Source organism: Phyllobates terribilis, unplaced genomic scaffold, assembly GCF_046119375.1.
Source record: "Phyllobates terribilis strain yellow unplaced genomic scaffold, ASM4611937v1 Scaffold_11__3_contigs__length_659146591, whole genome shotgun sequence".
Classification (NCBI taxonomy): Eukaryota; Metazoa; Chordata; class Amphibia; order Anura; family Dendrobatidae; genus Phyllobates; species Phyllobates terribilis.
Genome location: NW_027362771.1, coordinates 116,192,154 through 116,209,529, shown reverse-complemented (window position 1 = coordinate 116,209,529; position 17,376 = coordinate 116,192,154). Strand labels below are relative to the sequence as shown.

Here is a 17,376-nt window from a genome sequence, read left to right as displayed (position 1 = left end):
TTTGTATATTGTAATAAGATAACCCCTATGTCTTCATTTTTCCAAACTGAATAACTTGGTTTGCTAACCGGTCTTGGTATTGCAGTCCATCCATTTCCTTAACCTTGGTCGCTCTTCTCTGCGTCCTCTCTAGTTCACCTATATCCTTCTTATACACCGGTGACCAAAATTGTACAAAGTATTCTATAGTGTGGCCACACTAGTGACTTGTATAGAGGCATAACTATGTTCTTGTCGTGAGCATCTATGCCTTTTTTAATGTATCCTATTACTTTTATTGGCCTTGGCAGCGGCTGCGTGGCACTGGTAGCTTAAGTTGAGTTTGCCATCCACTCATGCATCCAAATCTTTTTCGGTGACAGTTTTACCCAGTGTTTTTACAATTTAGTACATCATTTTGTATGTTTTTATTTCCTCTGCCCAAGTGCATAACCTTACATTTATCTACATTAAATTTCAATTGCCATTTCTCAACCCAATCCTCCAGCTTGTATAAATTATTCTAACACCACCTTTGTGTTGATTATCCTGCATAGGTAAGTATCCTCTGCAAATATTGAAAATCTACTCTGTATGCCCCCTACAAGGTCATTAATAAATATGTTAAAAAGATGGTCCAGTACTGACCCCTGTGATTCCCCAATGTTAAAGGGGCATTCCCATCTCCAAGATCTTATCCCAATATGTAGCAGCAGCAGCAGCAGCAGCAGCAGCAGCAGCAGCAGATATTGGGATAGGATCTTGGAGATGGGAATACCTCTTTAACCCCTTTACAGCCAGTGACGTATTAGTACGCACAGACTGTAATCCCCTGGTTTAGTGAGGGCTCCGGCGCTGAGCCCGCACTGAACTGGGCACATGTCAGCTGATTACTACAGCTGACATGTGCCCGCAACAGCCGCGGGTGGAATCGCGATCCACCCGCGGCTGTTAACATGTTAAATGCCGCTGTCAATCTCTGACAGCGGCATTTAACAGCGCCGTGCCGGAAGCGCATCACTTACCCCGCCCATCGGTGACCTGCGATCACGTGACGGGGTCACCGATGGGCGGGGTAAGTGATGCGCTTCCGGCACGGCGCTGTTAAATGCCGCTGTCAGAGATTGACAGCGGCATTTAACATGTTAACAGCCGCAGGTCACCGATGGGTGGTCATGACAACCCTGGGTCTGCAGCAGACTCCAGTGGTTGTCATGAGCTTGTCGCTATGAGCACCACCTAGTGGTCTAGTTGAAAACCTTTTTTTTTTTTTTTTTTTTTTTTTTAAACTATTAGTCAAACATTCATATGGTTACTATTATCAGCTATGTTACATAGCTTCAGACTGGTCATGGTCACTGTCTACTGCCCTGCTAGATTCCATTAGAACTGAGCATTCCTCACCCCTATTTAATATTTTTACATACTTGTAACTGAGCATTGAGGCTGCTGTAATCACAGAACTTTATTAACTAGGAACTACTGACATTATGGACAAGCTAGATGGTTCTTTTGCTGAAATTTTGTAACATGCCTGTACTAAAAAGGTCCCTGAGCCAAAATCTTATGTACACAGCATGTTCACATGATCATGTGGTCAATCAGTTCGTAAAACTAAGACTAGCAATGACCTTTTTGTCCTTCAAAATATGTGTGAACATACAAAAGGCAAACTTAACACCATAAAAAGGTATTTGTATCTCGTTACAAAACTGCCGCAGAGACTAAACTATGCACCAATTCCCATTGTAAAGTGTAATGGCAACCAGTTTGATTACTGCTAAAATCAACATTTTAATGAACCTCCTTCAGGTTCCTGGAATTTGCTGGACATTTGTTTAAAAAAACAAAAAAACTTCTTTTCCTACCTGCTGCAAAGAATTCTGATATCCTGTGTGTAACACAATTTTCACTGTTTTTCAGAGGTTTTGATGTAGTACCAGATTCTGAGGTCATTGAAATGTATCAAGGTTCCCATGTACCACTGGAACAGATGAGTGACTTTTATGGAAAGGTGAACTTTATTAATAAACTCAATTCTGTATAACTACATCTGTATTAACCCCTTCTACTCCAAGCCTTCTTGACCAGGCCAAAATTTACAGTTCTGACCAGTGTCACTTTCTAGTAATAACTCTGGAACGCTTGAACAGATTGCACTTATTCTGAGATTGTTTTTCGTGACATATTGTACTTCATGATAGTGGTAAAATTTGTTTGATATGACTTGAAAATTTAGCATTTTTCAATCTTAAAATTTTTATGCTCTTAAAACAGTTATGCCAAACAAAATGGTTAATAAATAACATTTCCCACATGTCTACTGTACATGAGCACAATTTTGGAAACATATTCTTTTTTGTTAGGAAGTTAGAAGGGTTAAAAGTTGACCAGCGATTTTCCCCCCCCCCCCAAAAAAAAAAAAAAATTCACAAAACTGTTTTAGGGACCACATCACATTTGAAGTGACTTTGAGGGTCCTATGACGGAAAATACCCAAAAGTGATACCATTCTAAGAACTGCACCCCTCAGAACCACATTCAAGAAGTTTGTTAACCCTTCAGGTGCTTCACAGGAAGTAAAGCAATGCTGAAGGGGAAAACATAACATTTATAATCCCCCCCCCCCCCCCAAAAAAAAAAAAAAAAAAAGAAAAAATTCGTTTTACTTTAGACGCCAATTTTTTTATTTTTCACAAGGGTAACAGGAGAAAAATGGACCCCTAAATTGTGCAATTTCTCCTGGGTACACTGATACCCCACATGTGGGGGAAATCTACTGTTTGGGCGCACGACAGGGCACTGAGGGGAAGGAGTGCCATTTAACTTTTTGAACTCCAAATTGGCAGGAATCGAGAGAGTACACTGTCGCATTTAGAGAGCCCCTGATGTGCCTAAACAGTGAAACCCCCCCCCACAAGTGACCCTGTATTGGCATTGATCTATTGTTTCCCGCTATGTGAATATTATAATGTAGTGTAGCATGCATCAGGTTGGCACATGTGAGTTTTGTAAGTCCAAAATGAATTTAGTAGTCAATGGATGTGTGGTACAGTTTGAAGCAGACTTTTAGACATAGGTCAGGTTTGTCAGGGCAGGTATTGCTTTGATAAGTGGTGTCCTTGCATATCCCCTTTCTGTAACTCTCAGCACCTCTTTTGCGCCCTTCCTTTCTCTGTGGTTTGAGTGACCTCACTGGGGAAATGTTGGCCTGGTATGATACATGCACCTTCAGTTTTGGACATACTGGGGCCTACTCCTTCCTGACCTCCAAAAATTAGGGCCATGATCACTACTTCTTGGAATTGAAGGTACGATGTACCGGTCTGGCCTGCACATTGTGATGGCACGAAAGCATTTTACTTTGACATCGGTACGATGTGCACGGCCAGCTTCTTGTACCACACCTTGGCTTTTCTCATGACACTGTACGACTGGAGGACTTGATCAGAGAGATCAACTCCCCCACCCCCATGTTCTTGTGTTACCCCAGTACAGTCTAGTTTGGTGACCTGTGTAGAGGTACCTGATAGTGGTGGGATTCCTGCCTTCACCATGTAGAGTGGTCAAGAAAATGACCTCCCTCTTGTACTTGACCACCAACATGTTGCTGCTACATTGGCCTCTGCTCTCGCCCTCTCTGAGCAGCTGCCCTATTAGCGTCTTAGGAAGGTCTCTCTGATTTTTGTGGACAGTACCATATGCTGTGGTAGCTTGCACAGAGAGGGACTTGAAGAGTGGGGTGCTGGTATAAAAGTTATCCATGTAGAGGTGATTACCTTGATCCAGCAGTGGGTGCACCAAATCCCACACTATTTTCCCACTCACTCCCAGGACAGGGGGACATTCAGGTGGTTCAATTCGGGTGTCCTTCCTTTCATAAACTCTAAACCTGTAGGTGTACCATGAGGTACTCTCACAGCTTGTAGAGTTTAATTCTGTGCCTGGCCCTCTTCCTGTGCAGGTATTGCTAGAATTTGAGCCTCCCCCTTGAAATGGATTAGGGACTCATCTACCCAGATGTCCCTTTTGGGGAACGTAGACCTCAGCAAACTTGTTGCTGAAGTGATCAATGACCGGCCGAACTTGGAAAAGTCGGTCAAAGTTTGGGTCTTCTCAGTGAGGGCATTTTGCATTATCACTGTAATGCAAAAATTTGTGGATTGCTTCAAATCGTTTACGGGTCATAGTCATGCGGAACAGTGGAGTGTTATACAAAATGTCAACACTACAGTATTGCCGAAGCACTGTCTTCTTCACTAACCCTATATGAAGGAAAAGGCCCCAAAACCTCATAATTTCTACTGCGTCTACAGGGGTCCAGATAGAAAATGATGAAGGGTGGTTTTGTGCCAAAAATTGCTGGGCGTACAAATTTGTCTGGGCCACCATGACGTTTACAAAATCCTCAGAGGAAAAGACATTGCAAGTCTATTTCTGTGGGACCGATGTCAAATTTGACTTGATTGCACCTCAATCAGGAATCAGTGGCTCATAATCTTCGGGGGGTGAGGTCTATACGGGGTCAGTAACGGTGGCGCTAGTTCATTTTCAGTCCTGGGGTATCTGCGTGGGGATGCAGTATCACATGAGGAGCTGGAAAAATAAAGGAAGGTAGCATCCTCTCCCTCAGGCTGCGTGCCCACTATGCGTTTTTGATGCGGAATTTCCTCAGCGTAAACGCTTGGTAATCCATACCCCATGATCCCCCAATGAAAATCCGCATATTCTGTGCACATGCTGTGGAATTTTCCGCAGCGGATTTTCCTTGTGGAAAAATCCGTAGCATGTCCATTATTTGTGCGTTTCAGCATGCAGATTTGAGGTCACAATGCATTTGAAAAATGCAAGTCAAATCCGCATGTAAAAACACTTAAACGCGTGTAAAATCCACAAGAGCTTTTACTGCCAAGAACATGCAGAAACGCTGCGGAACTTTTCAGCTTCAATTCTGCATCGTGGGCACAGCCTTACTATCAGACACCTTAATGCGATACCTGCGTCTGCGTTCGCGGTGCGGCATTAAAGATGGGATGTATCCTTATGTCCAAGGTCAGTAAGTACCTACCAACCTGGACATATTGATCCTTCCAAGGTCGTGAAGGGATTAAAGCAAGTTTGTCAGCCCAAGCTGACAGTATAAACTAAGCACATAACCTTGTAGAAGGTATCGCCCCTATAAAAATGTTACCTCTAGTGTTCTAATCGGTGCATCCTGGGTAAGTCCAAGAGACTCGGTGCTACCCACTGGTTTTCCACGCCCCCCCCCTCCTCAGCCACTGGTTGTTTCATAAACTAGAACGTTGGCATAAATAGTATTTGTAACCCTCACAGTATCTGCAATTCAGTGTGATGCTGGAGCGGCTTCTTGCTGCTCCCCCTCCCTTCTGGGACCTTGTGGCACAGATCAGGGGGTATGGCTTTGTCATAGCAGCCAGCTCCCTGATGTCTCCTTCACAGCAGTCTGAGATGAGGGGTGTGGCCTGCTTTTTGCTAGGGTTTCCTCGAAAATAAGACCTACCTTGAAAATTAAACCCTGGCATGAGGGATTATTGGAATATGCTTGAAAGATGAGCTCTACTCCAAAAATAATCCTTAGTTAGTCCGGACCGGCGTTTGGGTGGGTCAACTGGTAAGTTGCCCTCAGCCCCCATTCTCTTGTGACCAGGATGTCAACAAAGGTCCTTTAACTGCATGAATCTAGAGGCACTGAAGGAGACCTGCTGGTATGTACAGTGTGTGTGTATATGTACAGGTGTGAGTGATGACTAAATGTTGTTTTTTTTATTTATTTTTTTGTTCAAGAATAAATGTGGATTGTTCTTGGGAAAAAAAATAAGACCTCCCCTAAAAATAAGCTCTAACCCATCTTTTGGAGCAAAAAGTAATATAAGACAGTCTTCATTTAGGAGAAACACAGTAGTAGCCCTGCTGTGAAGGAGACCTTTATCAGAGGCTAGTTGCTACTAGAAGTCTGGAGCTGTCACGACCTCTCATCTTGAACGGCAGACAAGGAGACATGATCAGGGGGCCAATAGAGGACGACTAACTCCCAGCACTCACCTATAATGTGAATCTTGATTAACGTTTCAACTCCTCACGATTTTTCAACACAAATGATATGTTCAGATCATGTTTGCACTATATCGTAAATTCCATGGAAGTGACCTCAGCAACTCATCAGTGATAATTAAACAACATCTGAGCAACCAATAGCAAATCACAAAATTCCATTCAGTACTAAATACATAGATAAAGCAAAATACAAAGCATATATACAGATAATCCTTCATGTATAAGGCAAAGTAAAAATAAAGAGAACCCATCCAAATATTAACTTATATTATGCAACGTGATTTACGATGTCTAAAATTCTTCAGATCTACAGTATGTGTGGACTTTCCGCATAAAAATGTTCAATATCTAGAGAAAAGTTAGGTTGACCCCCAGAATGCGCATCGGGTGGATGGTGGGTGAATCTGTGTACTCCTTGCTGCCCCTGTGGGCTTAGTGTGGAATCCTTTACTACCAAGGTATTATTGATTTTGACTACAGGGTCTTAGCTACTTACTTTTTTTTTCTCCTTGGCTTATAGCATTAGTTGAATTTACACTATTTTTTACCAGTGTATTTGTCTATGATTACTTGGTGTTAATAATTTCATCTTTATATACAGTCATGGCCTAAAGTGTTGGCACCCTTGAAATTGTTGCATTTACACATGTTTTGTTATACACGTTTATTTCCTTTGTGTGTATTGGAACAACACAACAAAGAGAAAAAAAGGCTCCAAAAATGGGCCGGACAATATTGTTGGTATTCTAAACTTAATATTTGGTTGCTCACCCTTTGGAGTAAATAACTGCAGTCACTTCTTATAACCATCAACAAGCTTCTTGCATCTCTCAAATTGGAATTTTGGACCACCCTTCTTTTGCAAACTGCTCCAGGTCTCTCATATTTGAAGGGTGTCAACAGCAATTTTAAGATTTCTCCACAGGTGTTCAATGGGATTTAGATCCGGACTCATTGCTGGCCACTTCAGAACTCTCCAGTGCTTTGTTTCAATCTATTTTTAGGTGCTTCTTGAAGTATATTTGGGTTCATTGTCCTCCTGAAAGACCCATGACTTTGGACACAAACCTAGCTTTCTGACACTGGGCACTGCATCGCAACCCAAAATCCTTTGGTAATCTTCAGATTTCATGATTCCTTGCAAACAGTCAAGGCACAAAAATCCCAAAACATCTTTGACCTCCACCATATTTGACTGTAGGTACTGTTCTTTTCTTTGTAGGCTTCATTCCGTTTTCAGTATACGGTAGAATGATGAAGCTCTATCTTGGTGTTACCTGTCCACAAGAGCCTTTCCCAGAAGAATTCTGGCTTACTCGCGTACATTTTGGCTAACTGCAGTCTAGCTTTTTTATGTCTGTCAGCAGTGGGGTCCTCCTGGGTCTCCTACCAAAGGGTTTCATTTCATTCAAATGTTGATGGATAGTTCACGCTGACACCTGCAGGACAGCTTAAATTTCTTTGGAACTTGATTGAGGCTGCTTATCCAGACAATCCTACATTGCAACATTTTCATAAATTTTTTTTTTTTTTTTCTGCCGTCCACGTCCAGTTAGATTAGCTACAGTGCCATGGGTTGTAAACTTATTGATTTATGTTGCACACCATGGACTAAGGAACATCAAAGTCTCTGGAGATGGACTTGAAACCTTGAGATTGTTGATACTCAACAATTTTGGTTCTCAAGTACTCAGGATGGAGAACAGAAAAAGAAGGGAACTTGTTTTGGCACACAGACACACAATGCAAATATTGTCAACTTCTCCCCTTTTTATCTGGTTTCAGGTGTGATTTTTCATATTGCCCACACCTGTTACTTGCCACAGGTGAGTGTGAACGCGCATGACATGCTTGAAACAAAGTGGTTTACCCACAAATTTGGAAAGGAAATAAACGTGTGTAATTGCAATAATTTAGTAATTTTCTGGGAGAAATGTATTTCATTTTCTGGAACAATTTCAAGGGTGTCAACACTTTCGACCATGGCTATATGTGCGATACACTTGTATATGTACTCCTTGGCTCACCCACCATCTTGTCTCTGGTGCCTGTGTATTTTTGGCATCTTTTTATCAATTTTATATAATTTTAATGAGCTTCAATAAAATTTATATTTTATGACTTTCTGTATTCTGTACTTCACTTTTCAGTCTGAATTATGAACATAGTAAATCACCTTGCATAATGTGTGGACTTTCCACATTAACATCATTAACACATTAAATCACCTTGCATAATGTGTGGACTTTCCACATTAACATCATTAACACATCAAACCAGGGATTGAAGCTTGAAGAGGGCAATTTGCATATTCCAGGTGCCTTCTGGGTAAAGCGAAGAGTCTCCTTCAGCTAGAAGATCGTTGGGTACAGCCGGGACCAGCTGCTTGGAAAGCATCGCCAAACCAGGGATTGAAGCTTGAAGAGGGCAATTTGCATATTCCAGGTGCCTTCTGGGAAAAGCGAAGAGTCTCCTTCAGCTAGAAGATCGTTGGGTACAGCCGGGACCAGCTGCTTGGAAAGCATCGCCAAACCGCGCGCCGTTAATTTGTTTCTCCTAGGGTATCACAAGAAAGAAGACCGACATCAAGTCAGCAGGGACAAGGAGCAGCATGGCAGATGTGACAACCTACATGGTGAGCTGCAACATGTGCTACATGTTCACAGATCGACCAGAAGCTGAAACCAACTTCACCTGCCAGAAGTGTAGACTACTGGCTCTTTTAGAAGAAAAGGTGCGGGGACTGGAAGAAAGAATTGCGACATTAAAACTCATCAAGGAAAATGAAGACTTCCTGGACAGAACAGAAGCGTCACTACTGGTCACAGAAAGTGAAGGAAGCGTCAGAACCTCCAGAGGCAGACAAGTGGAGGCAAGTGACCAAAAGAAGCAAGAAGACCATGGAGACACCACCAACCACACAACTGAGAAACAGATTCCAAGGACTTGTGGAGGACGAAGATGGCACACCTAAGGATGAGGAACTACCAGCAAGCAAAAAAGAAAAGAGCACCCAGAAACACCCAGAAGCGACAAGAAAAAGGACAGCCAAGAAGGGAAGAAGAGTGGTGGTGGTGGGAGACTCACTACTGAGAGGAACAGAAGCAGCTATCTGCAGACCGGATATAACCGCAAGAGAAGTATGCTGCCTCCCAGGGGCGAAGATCAAGGATGTTACCGATAGGATACCAAAGCTCATCAGTCCCAAGGATGTCCACCCATTTCTTCTGATACATGTTGGCACCAATGACACGGCAAAGAAGGACCTACCGACAATCTGCAAGGACTTTGAAGCATTGGGGAAGAAAGTAAAAGAACTGGATGCGCAGGTAGTTTTTTCTTCTATCCTTCCAGTAGACGGGCATGGCGTCAGGAGATGGAACAGGATCCTTGATGTGAACAGCTGGCTGAGACGATGGTGCAGACAACAAGGATTTGGATTCCTGGACCACGGTGTGAATTACCTCTATGATGGACTCCTTGCCAGAGACGGACTACACCTCAACAAACCCGGGAAACACACATTCGCCAGGAGACTCGCAACACTCATCAGGAGGGCGTTAAACTAGAAGAAGAGGGGATGGGAAGAAAAACGCCGGACACGAACATGCAACCAGAGGACATACTAATGAAAGATATGAAGTGCGACAAAGAAGGTCCAAGACAAGATACTTGGAAGGAAGGTAAGAAAATTTCTAATACAATCCACAGGGAGAAGATTGGAACAAAACAAAATCGTGTAAACTGCGTGCTAGCAAATGCCAGGAGCCTGACAAACAAGATGGATGAACTGGAAGCAGAAATATCTACAGGTAACTATGACATAGTGGGAATAACCGAGACATGGTTGGATGAAAGCTATGACTGGGCAGTTAACTTACAGGGTTACAGTCTGTTTAGAAGGGATCGAAGAAATCGGAAAGGGGGTGGAGTCTGTCTATGTAAAGACGTGTCTAAAGCCTACAATACGGGAGGATGTATGGGAGGGAAATGAGGAGGTCGAGTCCTTATGGGTGGAGATACATGGGGCAAAAAACAATAATAAAATTATCATAGGAGTCTGTTATAAACCACCAAATATAGCAGAAGCCACGGAAAGTCTATTAATGAGACAAATAGACGAAGTAGCACAAAATAACGAGGTGATTATTATGGGGGACTTCAACTACCCCGATATAGACTGGGAAACCGAAAGCTGTAGATCTCAGAAAGGAAGCAGGTTTCTGTCAATTATCAAAGACAATTATTTGTCACAACTTGTGCAGGAACAAACTAGAGGGACGGCCCTTTTAGACTTAATATTAACTAACAGGCCAGACAGAATAACTGAGGTGCAGGTTGGGGGGCACCTGGGAAATAGTGACCACAACATTATACAATTCCACATGTGCTTCAGTAGGGTGCCCAGCAAGGGAGTCACAAAAACACTGAACTTCAGGAGGGCAAAGTTTGATCAGTTAAGAGATGCCCTTCACCTTATAGACTGGGATAGTATCTTCAGTAATAGGCGCACGGATAGAAAATGGGAAATTTTCAAAACAGTCCTACATAGTCACTGTAGAAGGTACATACCTTATGGGAATAAAAGGGCTAGGAATAGGAGGAAGCCAATGTGGCTAAATAAGGAAGTCAAGAGGGCAATGAAAAACAAAAAAAGGGCTTTCGGTAAACTTAAACAAGAAGGCAGCGAGGAAGCGCTAATAACTTATAGGGAAAAAAACAAAATCTGTAAGAAACAAATAAGAATAGCAAAAGAGGAGACAGAGACTAATTGCCAAAGAAAGTAAAACGAATCCCAAACTGTTCTTTAACTATATAAACAGTAAAAGGATTAAAACTGATGGAGTTGGCCCATTGAAAAATAACCTGGGTAAAATCATAGAGGGCGATGAGGGTAAAGCAAACCTACTCAATAGCTTCTTCTCCACTGTTTTCACAAAATAAAACAATTTATCGGAGGAAATGCAAAGTGATAAAGTAAACCCTCCGCTAAATATCACCCACCTAACCCAGGAGGAAGTTCAGAAACGCCTAAATAATATCAAAATAGACAAGTCACCAGGCCCAGATGGCATACACCCCCGGGTACTAAAAGAATTAAGTAATGTGATAGACAGACCGCTGTATCTTATATTCAAGCACTCTTTATGGACAGGGACTGCCCCACTAGACTGGCGCCAAGCAAATGTGGTACCAATATTCAAAAAGGGGTCTAAAAGTGACCCTGGGAACTATAGACCAGTCAGCTTAACGTCTGTTGTGGGTAAATTGTTTGAAGGATTTCTTAGAGATGCTATTGTAGAATATCTTAATGATAATAACTGTCTAACTCCATATCAACATGGATTCATGAGAGATCGCTCCTGCCAAACAAACCTGATTGCCTTCTACGAGGAGGTGAGCTCACAGCTGGACCGGGGAGAGTCAGTGGATGTTGTATACCTTGACTTCTCCAAAGCGTTTGATACCGTGCCACACAAAAGGTTGGTATATAAAATGAGAATGCTTGGTCTGGAGGATAATGTGTGCAAGTGGGTAAATAGCTGGCTGAGTGATAGAAAGCAGAGGGTGGTTATCAATGGAGTAAGCTCAGGGTGTGTCAGGGTTACTAGCGGGGTGCCTCAAGGGTCTGTCTTGGGCCCTATATTATTTAATATATTTATTAATGATCTAGTGGAAGGGTTGCATAGTAAAATAGCAATATTTGCAGATGATACTAAACTTTGTAAAGTAGTTAACACAGATGAGGATAGGGCACAGCTACAGGAGGATTTAGATAAATTGGGGAGTTGGGCCAAAAAATGGCAAATGGGGTTCAATGCCGATAAATGTCGATAAATGTAAGGTCATGCACATGGGAAAGAAAAACAGCAGTCACCCATACATATTAAATGGGAAACCGTTGGGGAAATCTGACATGGAGAAGGACCTGGGCGTCTTGGTTAATAGCAAATTAAATTGGAGTGCCCAGTGTCAGGCAGCAGCTGCGAAGGCCAATAGAGTCATGGCATGCATCAGAAGAGGAATAGGGGCATATGATGAGAACATTGCTCTTCCTCTGTATAAAGCGCTGGTAAGGCCGCACTTAGAATATTGTGCACAGTTCTGGGCTCCGGTGCTCAGGAAAGACATATTGGAGCTAGAGAGGGTACAAAGGAGGGCGACTAAGGTAATAAAGGGAATGGAGGGACTAGAATACCCAGAGAGGTTGTCAAAATTAGGCCTATTTACGTTGGAAAAGAGAAGGCTTAGGGGAGACCTCATAAACATGTATAAATACATCAGGGGGCAGTACAGAGATCTCTCCCATGACCTGTTTATACCAAGGATGGTGACAAAGACGAGGGGGCACACTATGCGTCTGGAGGAAAGGAGGTTCCTGCACCAGCATAGAAGGGGATTCTTTACGGTCAGAGCCGTGAGACTCTGGAACTCTCTGGGAGAGGAAGTGGTGATGTCCAACTCGCTTAATGAGTTCAAGAGAGGCCTGGACGCCTTTCTTGAGAACAATAAAATTACATCTTATGCTTAGTGATAGTTAATTAATCCAGATTGGTGTCGGGAAGTGAATTTTTTCCTCAATGTCAATTGGCCTATACCGCATGTTTTTTTTTTTGTTGTTTTGTTTTTTTTTTGCGTTCCCCTGGATCAACGCTGCGGAATAGCTGCAGTGCACAAGAAATAGGCTGAACTGGATGGACGCTTGTCTTTTTTCGGCCTTATAAACTATGTAACTATGTAACATACTTTTCTCTAGAGATTGAGAAAGGTTATTTAGTTGAACATAGGAGATGTTGGAATAGTTTAGAATAAAGTGGAAGGTGTTTTTTTTTTTTCTTTTTGCTCTCCTTTTAGACTTCACAGGCACGCTGAAGCTAATTAACGAGATGGATAACATGCCACTACTTCATATAGGCTATTTCTCTACATCTATATTCGTGAATAAACATATTTGGCATTTGAGAAAATATACTTGAAACGAAGAACTAAATGAGTTATTAATTTGAGGGATGTAGCTATATAATTCATATTTCATGGGGATTATGTATTTATCACTCCCATGCATATAAAATATACAGTGGCATGTGAATGTTTGGACAGCCCTGTTATTGTGAACAGTTAAGCACGCTGAAGATGAAATAATCTCTAAAAGGACTAAATTAAAGATGACACATTTCCTTTGTATTTTAGGGAAAAAAATTCTCTTTTTTTTTTTTTACATTTTAAAAATTACAGAAAGGAAAATGGGCCGATGCAAAAGTTTGGGCACCCTGCATGGTTACTACCTAGAAGCACCCCCTTTTGAAAGTATCACAGCTTGTAAACACTTTTTTGGAGACAGCCAAGAGTCGTTCAATTCTTTTGTGGGATTTTCATCCATTCTTCCTTGGAAAATTCCAGTTCTGTGAGATTCCTGGGTTGTCTTGCATGCACTGCTATTTTGAAGTCTAGCCACAGATTTTCAATGCTGTTCAGATTAGGGGAATGTGAGGGCCATTGTAAAACCTTCAGCTTGAGCCTTTTCAGGTAGTCTATTGTGGATTTTGACGTGTGTTTAGGATCATTATCCATTTGTAGCAATCCTCTTTTCAACTTCAGCTTTTTTACAGATGGTGTTATGTTTGCAACAATTTGTTAAAATTTCATTGAATCCATTCTTCCCTCTACCAGTGAAATGTTCCCCGTGCCATTGGCTGCCGCATAACCCCAACACATGATTGATCCACCTCCCATGCTTAATGTTTGGCGAGATGTTCTTTTCCTGAAATTCTGTGCCTTTTTTTCTCCACACATACCTTTTGATCATTGTGGCCAAGGAGTGTTATTTTAACCTCTTTGCTCCACAGGACTTGTTTCCAAAATGTATCAAGCTTGCTTAGATGTTCTTTTGCATACTTCTGCCGCTAAGTTTTATGGGATGGACACAGGAGAGGTTTTCTTCTGATGACTCTTCCATGAAGGCCATATTTGTGCAGGTGTCTTTGAACAGTAGAACAATGGACCTCAACTCCAGAGTCTGCTAAATCTTTCTGAAGGTCTTTTGCAGTTAAGCAGGGGTTCTGATTTGCCTCTCTAGCAATCCTTCGAGCAGTTCTCATTGAAATTTTACTTTGTCTTCCAGACCTTATCTTTACCTCCGCTGTTCCTGTTAACTGCCATTTCTTAAATTTCAAACTGAGGAAAGGGCAACTTGAAAACGCTACAATATCTTCTTATAGCCTTCTCCTGCTTTGTGGTCCTCCACCAATTTAATTTTCAGAGTGCTAGGCAGCTGCTTAGAAGAACCCATGGCTATTGTTTTTTGGCACAGGGTTAGAGGAGGCTGGGTTTTTATAAAGCTGGGAAATGTGTATCATCTGACCTTTCCTACGATGATGGTGACCAAGCCTTAACCCCAACAGGCTAATGTCTGAAACCTTGATCAAAAATATCTGAGCACACTAATCTCCACGAGTGCCCAAACGTTTGCATCGGCTCCATTTTTTTCCTTTTTTGTAATTTTTAAAATGAAAAAAGAGTGGAAATGCATTCATAATAAATTAGAAAAAAAAAATAATAAAAAAATATATATGTATGTGTGTGTGTATAGACCAAAAGTTTGGACACACCTTCTCATGAAGTTTTGTGTTTTTTTTTTAGTTTTTTTTTCTCCTTTCTTTTTCTGCTTTTCATTATATTGCTTTAAATACTTTTGGTGTTGAGAATTTTCCCTTATTCTAAACTAAAGACCTTAACTTTTCTGTAGATATTGAGAATGTTTTATGTGGAAAATCCACACATTATGCAAGGTGATTTAGGCAGACTTCCCAGGACCGCTGCGCTTGGGCTGGCAGCTGTATTTTACTGGCCGCTGACCCATTAATTTCTTCTTGCTCTGTGAGCATTACTGAACACTGAGGTGTGTGCAATGAAGGTTAACGTCCTGACACCAGTGCTAGTGTCAGGACATACTTTTTGGCCAGAGTTAGCGCGCAATTTGTATGGACCCTGGAGGATGGTATAAATATAAATGGCCATTGGCAGGAAAAAGATTCCCCACCCCTGCTTGAGAACCTTGTAGGGAATAAAGCCTATGTGCTTACCGTAGTTTATACTGGCTGACTCACTTTAAACCTTTATTACGGTAATGCATTATTAATTCCCTCAGCTGTCCGTAGCAATCTAACAGAAAAATAAAAATGCCATATGCATGAGAACTATCTAGTATTTATTACCTACTCGATGCTCTTCTTATTGTTGGGGTGCGATCACTAATGTACTGCTGTCTTTCCTTTTTTTTTTTCTTTGCAGAGCTCCGAAGGGAACACCTTGAAGCAATTTATGGACATATTCTCATTACCAGAGATGACCCTGCTTTCTTGTGTTAATGATTATTTCCTGAAAAACAACATTGATTATGAGCCTGTGCATTTATATAAAGATGTAAAGGTGTGTAATAAGTCATACATTAGAACACAGAAAAAGGATGTTATGGCGAGTAACTGAATTAAGAAAATACACATTTTTATTTAATGCTCATTAAAATCCGATACATTTATGATAAAAAAAAATAATAGAAGATCATAGAGAATGAGAACCAGATGTGAAATCCTCTTGATATACATGTAACTCTCTAATACATATGTCCGCTACTGCAATGCAAGTGCATACATGAACAAAAGTGCGTCACATTTAACAAATATTATATATAATAAATATTAGTATATACATGGGAATTATAACCCACCATTCTTGACATGTGCCTCTAGTAAAGCTTTGTTCCGGTGAAGTTTCAGGTGTTTGATTAAACAAGCCGTTTTTATAGACCCAGAAATTACACTTAATCACTGCAGCAATGACAAATCATATGCTGTACGTACGTTCACGAGTGTGGAATGTCTTACATGACAAGGTCACATTCCAAACAGCGACATTATGGACTCTGGGCCGTGAAACGCGTTGATGAAAATGTTACTATGTGTAATGGGTTGTATTAAAAGGCTTATACATGTGATCATATTTCTATATATTTCTTTTTGCGGCGGGAGGATTTTATTCCATTACCAATCCTATGGGGTTATGTTGGAATGGGTTTAACCTTTGTCACATTTTAGCTGTTTTTTTGACAGGATGCAATACGTGATGTCCATGTAAAAGGACTGTTGTACAGAGCTGTGGAGGCTGACATTGGTAAGTAAGGCCTACTTCAATTCTCTTGAGACGAAGCACGTGAATTGCTGATCTGTAAAAATGTAATGGGTTGCTTGTGAAGCAGTGGATCAGCTTTGCTAGATTCTGCTTGACTACTCACATTGTTTTATTAGGCTCAGCAAGGAGATTATACGTCTTTATGGCTGTTATGAATCCCTGTAGAGTGAACTTTATACAGTTTCAGTTGAGACCTGACGCCAATCATTTTAAGCTGAGGCTGCAAATTGCCTCTTCAAAGAAAAAGAGGACTTATGCTCTATAGCGCCACCTATTGGAAGTGGCAATCCTACAAGTCACAATCAACCCTCTAACGAGTCGTGCAATATGACTTAGGATAAAAGCCAAATCAGAATCTCAATTTGCAGACACGGTGTTTCGGGCTGTTGGCCCTCGTCAGTGCAAAGTATGAGAACTGATTTGGCTAGATGGGAGGCTCTGGACTGAGGTCTAAGGGGTAACGTTTCTCCTTATGGAGAGTGACACACCTGAAGCTGAAGCTCAAACTTTAATGTTTTAAGTGTAGCTGTCATTTACAGTGGATATAAAGTCTATACATCCCTGTTAAAATGCCAGGTTTTTGTCATGTAGAAAAATTATAATAAGGGCCCATTCATACGTCTTTGTTGCGTGTATGAGTTCTATCCATTTTTGTTTTTTTTCAGACAGAACACGTACTCATTTTAATCTATGGTATTATTCACATGTCTGTATTTTTCACAAACCTTGTGTCCATGCAAAATTCACGGAGACAAGTCCATTTCTCTCTGGTATCACGGATGAAAAGTGCCAATACGAGTCTATGGGTCCGTGAATAACACAGATTGCATCCATGTGCTGTCCATATTTGACATTGCAAGGTATAGGAGAAGCTTTGTAATATATTTATCCATCTGTGAAACACACTGATGGGTAAAGACAGACACACGGACCACACACTTACAGTGGAACCATTTTTTAAAATACATGGTTACCTTTTTCACGACCTTAGACGTATCCATGCATCCATGTTGGGAAGTACTGCATGTTGTGATTATAAAATATATATATATATATATATATATATATATTAGTACAGACCAAAAGTTGGACACACCTTCTCATTTAAAGATTTTTCTGTATTTTCATGACTAT

At 41.3% G+C, this 17,376-nt stretch overlaps 1 protein-coding gene across 2 annotated transcripts in view; it reads left to right on the top strand.

Annotated features, from left to right (window-relative positions):
* The window catches only part of NT5DC3 (5'-nucleotidase domain containing 3), a 107,355-nt gene that overhangs the window by 30,222 nt on the left and 59,757 nt on the right, over positions 1–17,376 (top strand). For both annotated transcript variants that reach the window (XM_073651532.1, XM_073651533.1), the window contains 3 exons: positions 1,903–1,993; positions 15,346–15,483; positions 16,164–16,224. In XM_073651532.1, coding sequence (XP_073507633.1) covers positions 1,903–1,993; positions 15,346–15,483; positions 16,164–16,224 — 290 coding nt within the window. The remainder of the gene's footprint in view (positions 1–1,902; positions 1,994–15,345; positions 15,484–16,163; positions 16,225–17,376) is intronic.